Source organism: Ipomoea nil, unplaced genomic scaffold (assembly GCF_001879475.1).
Source record: "Ipomoea nil cultivar Tokyo-kokei standard unplaced genomic scaffold, Asagao_1.1 scaffold0943, whole genome shotgun sequence".
Taxonomy (NCBI): domain Eukaryota; kingdom Viridiplantae; phylum Streptophyta; class Magnoliopsida; order Solanales; family Convolvulaceae; genus Ipomoea; species Ipomoea nil.
The window spans coordinates 25716-35671 of NW_017617371.1; the positions used below are offsets into that span (position 1 = coordinate 25716).

At 35.0% G+C, this 9956-nt stretch overlaps 1 protein-coding gene and 1 non-coding gene across 2 annotated transcripts; one reads left to right on the plus strand and one right to left on the minus strand.

Annotated features, from left to right (window-relative positions):
- Positions 1-1941: 1941 nt before the first annotated feature.
- Positions 1942-2013, minus strand: TRNAD-GUC. Its single transcript has one exon. It is a non-coding gene; the product is annotated as a tRNA-Asp (tRNA).
- A 1310-nt stretch (positions 2014-3323) lies between these two features.
- LOC109179670 (palmitoyl-monogalactosyldiacylglycerol delta-7 desaturase, chloroplastic-like) lies at positions 3324-6022 on the plus strand. The gene is made up of 5 exons (XM_019329155.1): positions 3324-4063; positions 4167-4307; positions 4573-4713; positions 5422-5528; positions 5621-6022. The coding sequence occupies exons 1-5, from the start codon at positions 3515-3517 to the stop codon at positions 5823-5825; spliced, it is 1143 nt and encodes a 380-aa protein (XP_019184700.1). The 5' UTR covers positions 3324-3514; the 3' UTR covers positions 5826-6022.
- The last annotated feature ends 3934 nt before the right edge of the window (positions 6023-9956 follow it).

Sequence of the window (9956 nt, forward strand, 5' to 3'; positions counted from 1 at the left end):
CGACTGCCACATTGTCAAGCAAAAAGTGCAGGAGGGGTTGATCAAGCTGCTGCCAATCTCTTCCCAAAAACAAATTGTTGATGGCTTTACTAAATCTCTGTCCAAACCTGCTTTTGAGATCTTCCACTCTAAGCTGGGCATTCATGATATTCATGCTCCAGCTTCCGGGGGGGTGTTGAAGTATATAGACAAACGAGCAACACAAGTGCAGTAGAAAATAGAGACAAAGGCATAGCAAGGGCAATTCTGTATTTTCCTCTTTTCATTATGTTATAACCGTTTTCTGCTTTGGTCTTCTTTCTTTCCCATATATATATGATGTACTCTCTGATGAGGATAGATAAGAGAGAAATAATGAAGCTTACACACAGTTCCCTTCCTTCCATTAATGATCACAAGTTACTTTCCATACTGTGCAAAGCTTGATTGTATGTTGCAACATCAATTTCATCATTATTAAGCAGGAGCCACCACTTATGGTTAAACAGGTAAATAGTTAAATGTAATTATATTGCATGCACTGCTGCTCGCTCATCCCATCCCATCCCATCCAATTCAATGGCTTTAACCAGTTTAATTTGTAATAGCTAGGGCTCAGTTCAACCATCGCAGTGTAAATAATGTTCTGAATTGAGTCCTAACTTTAAAATTCAACCATTCCAAATTTTATTTCTGTGACCAACTGAGCTGTCCATGCAGAATGCATATCTTTTATTGTTTCTATGAAAGAGACGTTTCATGGACTAAATTTAGACAAACTAATGTAGTAATGTGTAGCCCGCCTTTTTTTTTTTTTTTTTTTGCCCTCATGATTGATGCATCATGTCAACAGTGGGATACACTGCACCAAAGTTCGCCCACATTTTATTACCTATAGTAATATTTGATGGCTTTTCTGGTCGGTGCACAAGATTTGGTATGGATGATTACGACTAACCAAAACGCAGCATGCACCAATGTAACGTTAGTGTTTGTGAAATTGTGTTGATACAACGTAACTTTGATTGTTCTATTGTATACTCTAATTAGTAGAGGCTGAATTTTACCAGATTAGCATTTGCTTGTTAAATGAAATAAACAAAGAAATTAGTATAGACTGAATAGAATAATAAGTTTATGGTTGTTCATGGTCGGATTTTAAGGCCGGCAAGATGGGCAACAACAAAGAACTTGAATTTTAAGAGGGTCTAATATTTACACCGTTCATACTTATTTGAAATTTAAAAAAAAAAACATATATTTTACGGTAGAAACTGTGAATTTTGAGTGCTAGACCATTCATACTTATTTGAAATAAAAAAATATATATTTTACAATATTAGTTTTAAAGATTGTCTTTATACTTTTGGTAGGACCTCATTTATTTATAAAAACGGGGTCACAATTTTTTTAAAAAAAAAAAAAAAAAAAACGGCCCTGAGTTGTTAAGAGTAAAACTTGTAACATTGAATTATCAATTCAAGTAAACAAAATAATCAACTTAGTTGAAGATGTCCACTATTAACATTTAATTTGGTACCTTTCAACAAAAAAAAAAAAAAAAAAAAAAAGAAAAAAAAAACATTTAATTTGGTAGTAAGCATTCTTGTACTTGAGTTATCACCTGGCCATAATCTTGTAATTAAACTACTACAAACAAGTGGAAGTTTTTCACTAAAATTTTACTAAATGTTTGGCGAATTAAATTTTAATTTGTTCATATTGCTCAATTTTCAACCTATTTAACATGCATGGCCACTTTATACTACAAAGTGCCAAGAAAGCGCTAACATGCTAAAATAAAACAAAACAAAATTACACCTATACCGGGTGTCAAACACGAGTAACCTGCATAACAGGTAGGTTTACTGACCACTATACTACAAAGCTTTCAGTTTGTTACTCAAAAAAAAATTTATTTAAACGCAAAAAACGAGTATAGGAAACGACGACAAAACACTTCGCCGTTGCCGGGGATCGAACCCGGGTCACCCACGTGACAAGCAGGAATACTCACCACTATACTACAACGACTTCTGGTGACAACTGAAACAATTTATTAAAAAGTTCTTTATGAATAAAAGAGTAAATACCCAAAATCGTCCTCGACTATAGTGGTTTTTCTCAATTTCATCCTCAACGACTTTGGTGACCTAATATCGTCCCAGACTTTTGTGTTTCGCTCAATTTAGTCCTCCATTTGTTATTCCGTCAAATTGGTGTTAAATAAAGGGACAATTCAGTAATGTCAATATTGATCTCTCTTTACTTTCAACTTGTGAAGTGCGAGATTCCTCTTTCTTGTATGAATTACACCCAGAATTACTCCCGGACCTGCAAATCAAATTTTATATTCCCAATTTTAGGAGTAATTCTGGGAGTAATTCGTAAAAAAAAGGGATTTCGCAGTTCACATGTCTATGAGTAAAGAGATGCCAATATTAAAATTACTGAATTGTCTATCTATTTAACACCAAATGGACAGAATAACAAATGAGGGACTAAATTGAGCAAAAACACAAAAGTCTGAGACTAAATTGAGCGAAACACAAAAGTCTGGGACGATATTAGGTCACCAAAGTCGTTTAGGACGAAATTGAGAAAAACCACTATAGTCGAGGACGGTTTTGGGTATTAATTCTGAATAAAAAAACTCTACGACTTCATCTTGGGCTTGCCGTCTGCGCTATGCGGGTTATATTTTATAAGTTATAATAGGTGTCTCTATATTATAATATTTTGTTTAATTTAATTTGTGTATATTTATTTGTTTAATTTAGTTTATTTATTTTAAAAAGTGGTTAAATTAAAGACAATTGTCCAAATCTTATTAGGAACATGGTTGTAATTATTTATTTCATACATACTAATTTAATATATTGATAGTAAAAATAATTAATTTTAAATATTTATAAAGTAACACCATTAACTATTGTTCTTAATTGCACAACTTTTTAAACTACATGAATTAAATTGAACAAAATAAATATACACGGACTAAATTAAACAAAACGCTATAGTACCGATATCTCGTAGCTACTTTTATCGTTATAACCAATTAAACTATTTGACCTATGATTTGCAAAAGTGTTGGCATAAACTGCAATACAATAATGATATTTGAATGACTAATGTGCCAACAGATGCAAATCGTAAATACAAGAAATATTATCTCCATTGAGTTATCGTGATTTATATCCTTTTATGTGATCTTTCAGATTGAAGTGTGGAAGACTCTTAGGGTTGAGAATTCAGCCTATGGAATAAGAAATATTATCGTAGTAATAATATTTCTAGAAATGGCAACATTTAAATAATTCATATTTTCTTACCCTTTGACTGACTTCACTAAAAATCTTTTTCCCGTTTGTCACCGTCCACCGCCTTATCGTCTCCCCTGCCACGTCGGCGCTGCCCTCTTCTCTGTTCCAATTGTGGTGTTTGACATAGCGAAATTCACACCATTAAACCTCTCCCCGGACCGACTATATAAACCCAACCACTGTCTTTTCAAACCAACTAAATACCATTAAAGATGGCCATCTTCCTGGCACCATCGCCGTCTAAAGTTAAGCCATTTTCCTTCGCGCGCCCGCTTCGCCGGCAAGCGAACTGCGCGGTTCTGTCAAATGCAGTCAAGTATGAAAGTCCCAAGAAATTTTCATCAAAACTTTCAGTGCAATTTCGCTGCGACAAGGAAAAAGGTATAATCGGGGGGAGAGCGTTCCCAATTGTGATGGCGGCGGCGGCGGTTCCGGTGCCGGACGGCGCGAAAGATTCCGGCTTTGGGAAAATCCCGTTCTCCGACGTGGAGGTCAAGCGTCCAAGGAATGTGTTTTCCGGCAGGCAGTGGAATTCTTTGGATGTGGCCACGGCGGCGGTGCTAGCGGCCATGCATGTGCTCTGTCTGTTCGCGCCTTTCACGTTCAGTTGGGGCGCTTTCTGGGTGGCGTTCTGGCTTTACGTCATCACCGGACTTCTGGGTATCACGCTTTCTTTCCATAGGAATCTCTCTCATAGGAGCTTCAAGCTTCCCAAATGGCTTGAGTACTTCTGTGCCTATTGTGGTGTTCAAGCCCTTCAAGTAATTAACTTCTTCAATTATTCTTCTCTTCTTTACAGAATAATGATTGTATGTATTTTATTTTCTGAATTGAATTGTGAATAATTATCATGCATGTATACAGGGAAATCCAATTGATTGGGTGAGTACTCATAGGTACCACCACCAATTCTGTGATACTGAGAGGGATCCTCACAGTCCCTATGAAGGGTTTTGGTTCAGTCACATGAATTGGCTCTTTGACACCAATGCTATTGTTGAGAAGGTAATATAATATATAAACATAGCTGTAGTTTAACTATCAGCTCCAGCTTTTAGTTGAGACGAATCACATACTTCAACTTGGTATTAGAGTCTATCCGAGTTCAACTATCAACTTTTTTAGTTGAGAGGTAGCATATGATTCAAATTTGGCATCAGAGTCAACCCCAGTTCAGCTATCAACTTAAGCTTTTAGTTGAAAGAGAGCACATGCTTCAGTTAGCTTGTTCATGGAATTAGTTAGTTTAAATGTTTTTTATGTGTTGCAGTGTGGAAGGCCTGCCAATGTGGGGGATTTGGAGAAACAGCCATTTTATAAGTTCATTGAGAAAACGTACATTATCCATCCTATCCTGCTTGCGGCTTTGCTATATGCTGTGGGAGGATTCCCTTATATTGTGTGGGGCATGGTAAGTACATCTATGACAACTGACAAGTAAAACTTCTTCTGGTATTAGCCTATTATTTCTTGTATAATACGTCTGAATTAGATTGAGTTTACAATATACTGTCAGAAATTGGAATGTTAATTACTTACTTTGGCTGGAAGGAAAGCCAGCCTGCAAAAATGAATAGAAAAAGCTATATCTCTCACTTTATATAAAAGAAGTTGGTTTATTTGAAGATCAGTATCTTATGGCTAGAATCCTGATAGGAACTTTGGGGCAGGGACCACATCTAGCTTGGGTTTAGGCTTTCTACCACCCAAAGCACTAGTTTTAGTACTAAAGTTCAAAGCAAGGATCGCGGCTTATCACATTCACATTCACAACTTGAGTACTGCAGCGGCTTGTGATTTGTTATGTGGTTGCTATTGCTATTTGGAGCTGGTCCATCATCCATGACTGTGACTGAAGTGTGGGCGATTAAGTAGGGCCCCTTGTCATCTTCACCATGTCTGGATGGATTTTTCGATGTTTAATTTGATTAGGTCAATCATAGTTTATGTTCCTACTATACGTTGTGAGATTTAGGATATCCATTTTTACTAAATACCTTTAAAGACTCAGCTCGTTACTGTGATGTGTGAACGATTAAGAAGGGTTTCGTTGTCATCTTTACCATGTCTCAATGGATATGGATTTTGAGTATGTAAATCGTTTTTACGGGTGTTGCAGGGGGTGAGAATTGTGTGGGTGAACCACATTACCTGGTTTGTGAATTCAGTATGCCATGTTTGGGGAAGTCAGCCATGGAACACGGGCGATCTATCTAGGAATAACTGGTATAGATATATATATATGCTCATTTTGTGTTTCCTCTTAATGTTTGAATCTCGAACTCTTTTGATGAAAAGTGGAAATGATGATGAATTAGGTGGGTGGCGATTCTGGGGTTCGGGGAGGGTTGGCATAACAACCACCATGCGTTCGAGTATTCAGCCCGGCATGGCCTGGAGTGGTGGCAGGTGGACATGACATGGTATGTAGTGAAGGCTATGGAGGCTGTTGGTTTGGCCACTGATATCAAGCTGCCCACGGAAGTGCATATGCAAAAATTGGCTTATCCTCAAAAATCTTGATATGATATGATGCTGCTTGGCCCTCAATGTTCTCCAACTTTAATTTGAACGTCATATGATTGAGAAATTTGACAGTGAAATACCAACTTAACGTAACGGTTCTTTTTCCATGTAATTAAGATGTGTCGGAATTTTGGGGCTTCTTGTATTCATACTTAACATTATTCATATTTTAAATATGGATCATGATTTATATATGCGTTCTGCCGTCCACCTAATAGTCTAATACTAATTATTATAAAGAACTTTTATTTTTATTTTTATGTTGACATATATTGATATTCACTTTAACAAAATAATTTAATATTAGTCAAATTAACTTAGCCCTATAATCTATTGACTATTGTTAGACTCTAGGGGATGTGTCCTTGTATGTTTCTACTTCTGTTATGTTTGTACGTGTCTATAGGATTTGTCCAAGTGCGGAAATTAAATGAATCAGAAAGTAAATGATATAAGGTATTTTTTACCTAGTTTGATAAAATTGTATCTACGTCTAGGGATCACCATCAATGAATCAAATCCACTATCTCGACAGCAATTCAAACAGACGGTAAGGGGCACCACCATCAATGAGTCCAATTCAAATAGATGGTAAAGAGAACGCATTCTCAACCCAATGTGTGATATACCTCACACGGTACAGACCCAATCTGAAAAAGCTATAGAGAATTGTCGAGGCCGGAGATCCATGCAATCAGCAGTCAAAAAATCTCTTTTTGGAGATCCGTCGATGTTTGTCTCGCTAACTCGCCCACCACTAGTGTGCCACCGTTGTATGGAGTACGTCCAAAGATAAAAACATCTATTCCTAGGAACAATGTTCCTGGGAATGACTTATTCTCCTTACAAGGGGAATAAAGATTCCTGGGGTCCCGTGGTATTAGGTTATTCCTGAGTTCTCAGGAATAGCCTAAAGTTACTATTTCCTATTTTACCCCCAATTAAATTTATCCTTCACCACCTCCTCCTCTTCCTCACCCTCATCCTCATCCCCATCCTCATTCTCATCCTATTTTTATAAGGGTATTTATGTCTTTTAAAACATATTTTATTTCTAATCCTTAAACCAACCAAACACTGTAATATAATTCCTAAAGTATATTTCTTCCGCGAACCAAACAATAGAATACAACTCCTATTTCATTCCTTATGAAATAACAATCCTATTACCTCAAAATTCATTCTGTGAACCAAACATGCTATTAGAGGAATAGAGAATCTATTCCAAGCAATTTCAAGTTGAATAACAAATTCAATTTAAGGTGATAATATATATGGATGCTATTATATGCATCCCTATGTGTAAAATCGAAAAAGAGTGAACCTCCAAACTAGTGAATGCCATCCGACAATGCAACTCCATTCATCTTCAAGTCTTTTAAATAAGACAATTGGTTAGTAGAGACATTTCAATGTAACCGAATGAGATAGCTTTAAGAAGGTGGACACAACTCGTGATTGTGTTCCTTTAAATGTTTTGTCACAACTCACTGTCCATTAGACCACACATCAAACTGACGAACCACAGTACATCCTGTTCGTGTGTCTACCCTTGCATATGACCTAGAAGATTTATCTGATTTAGATTTTGTTTGGACTATTTTATATAGATTTTGATAATATAAAGAGCAATGTATAAGAAGTTTAGACCCCTCATTCTTTATTGTAAAACTAGAAAAGCTTCGCAAATTGGACTAACCGGAATGAAGCAGTTTCGAAAGGAAGCATCTGGGAGGAAAGGCGTCGAAAGGAAGAGTTTCAGAAGGAAACAAACGGAAGGGGTCATGTTAGAATGAAGCTAAGGGGATCAGTAGAAGTCCAAGACAAGAAGAAGTCTTGACAAATCTTCCTAGATGATGAAAAGGAATCTCCACTATATTCCAAACATGTTGGAGACTCATTAAAGGTATATCATTTTTACACATAAGGTACATTATTTCAATAGTAAACCACAACATAAACTATCCGACCTAATAAGTTCATTGTTCGAAGACTAAAAGTTCACTTTCTAAATACTACAAGGTACAAATAAGCAATAGTTAGTTTACTGTAACATAAGATAAACACACAAGACAATTATAAAATAAGAATTATTGCAACAAGATCATGTAATACAGAATTAACAATAATTAAATAAGAATCAACAACGTATAGTATATAGTAAAATATATAAAATTACATTTTTGTCCTTAAATTTAACAACTTATGGATGAAATTTGAACGGAGGACCAAAACGGTTAACATTTTCAAAGTCGAAGACTTAATTGAGTAAGAAAAATTGTCGAGGACCAAATTGATAATTTCGCAATAGTCAAGGGACCATATCATAATAAACTAAAAATAAAATCTGAATCACATCTAAACTACGTAAAAACCAGGAATATCATCATCATCTTCAATGGCATGCATTTGGTTGTTCATATCAATAATGTGATTCATGATTAACTGAATTGGGCGATCAAAAGCTGCGAATTGAACTATCAAAAGCTATGAATTTAATGAGAGGAACGAACAAAGGAATCGTAGAGAGAAGTCAAACGGAGAATGATAAGAAAAGAAGTGATGAATGAAAATAACAATTGAATAGACGGTAACATTTTTATTAAAGACAAAACGTCATTATTTTGAACCATGGTCCAAAAAAAAAAATTTGTGGAACGTTATGTTGTAAGGTGGGCACGATTTCATAGTCATAATTTCTATACTGTAGATTCATAATTTCTATATTGTAGATCCATAATTTCTATATTGTAGATTCATAAAAATTTATACTTTAGATTCATAATTTCTGAATTGTAAATTCATAATTTAAATACAGTAGATTCATAATTTCTATACTGCAGATTCATAATATCTTTACTGTAGATTCATCATTTTTGTACTGTAAATTCATAATTTCTAAACTGTAAGAGTATTGGAATCTAAAGTATAAATTTTATGAATTTATAGTATATAAATTATGAATCTACAATATAGAAATTATGAATCTATAGTATAGAAATTATGAATATGGAACCGTGCCCACCTTGCATGCTCATAGCCAGGGACGGAGCCAAAGGGGGGCAGCTGCCCCCCTCCCCCACCCCATATATAATTTTTGTATGTATATATGTATATATAGTTCCTGTGTTAGTATTAATAAAATAAAACTATTGAATATCAATAAGAGTTGATTTAGATGAGTTTGTTGAGCACATGTTAATTTATGATAAAGGATATGGGTTTGAATTTTGGCATTGACATAGTTTTATATTTAATATACACACATATATGTATAACATTCTTAAATTTCTAAAAACGTCTCTACCTCTTCGCCCCCTCAACCGAATTTCTGGCTCCGTCCCTACTCACAACATAATTTGCCATCATTATATTGTTGTCAATTGGATTATTGGCCTCCTTTAACGGATTATCCGGTGCGTCAATAATAATCCAACAATAGGTTATTATGGCACACATTAAGATACAGATTACATGCTTCACGGCGGTGGAAAAGGAATCGATTACATAGATTGCTGAGCTACTGCATGCATATTGTATTTATATACAAATAAAATAATGTTCCCAAATTCTAACCTAACATCTTTAATTTATAATAATTAATAATTAATTAGTTTAGTCACATAACGTTTCAATGCATTCCATGATTCCATCTTACCCATGATTCCACGAATACAATATTTCTGAGTTCCCACTTTGGATCAAATAATTAATAATGTTTAAATTAAATATATATGATGCATGTTCCCATTCAATGCGTTTTTATTTCTTAGTTCTCACTTCTTACATAAAATTTTAAGACAGTAAAGTTATCCCATTTGGACTAGGACATATTTACAAGTCTTAGGAAGACTTGGCACGAGATGAATCGAACCCAAGTTATATTAATTAGGTTGAATAACTAATGCAAGGTAAGGTAATTATACAATCCTTATATCATAGACCATGTTCACACTGCACTGTGGGTCCTGCTCTTGACGGCGGCCGTTTAGTAGTTGCCCATTTCTGTTTTTTAATATATAATTTATTATTATAAAGCATGTGTATGTGTTTTGTGCTATGCGTTTTTTGTGTCTTGTGTTATAAAATTATGTACTTAACAATTATTTACCTGGAATAAATTAGTAT

Coding starts and splice junctions, on each gene's coding strand:
- LOC109179670 (XM_019329155.1), top strand. CDS start 3,515: ATGGCCATCTTCCTGGCACCATCGCCGTCTAAAGTTAAGCCATTTTCC. Junction 4,308..4,572: donor CCAATGCTATTGTTGAGAAG/GTAATATAATAT, acceptor TATGTGTTGCAG/TGTGGAAGGCCTGCCAATGT. Junction 5,529..5,620: donor GATCTATCTAGGAATAACTG/GTATAGATATAT, acceptor ATGATGAATTAG/GTGGGTGGCGATTCTGGGGT.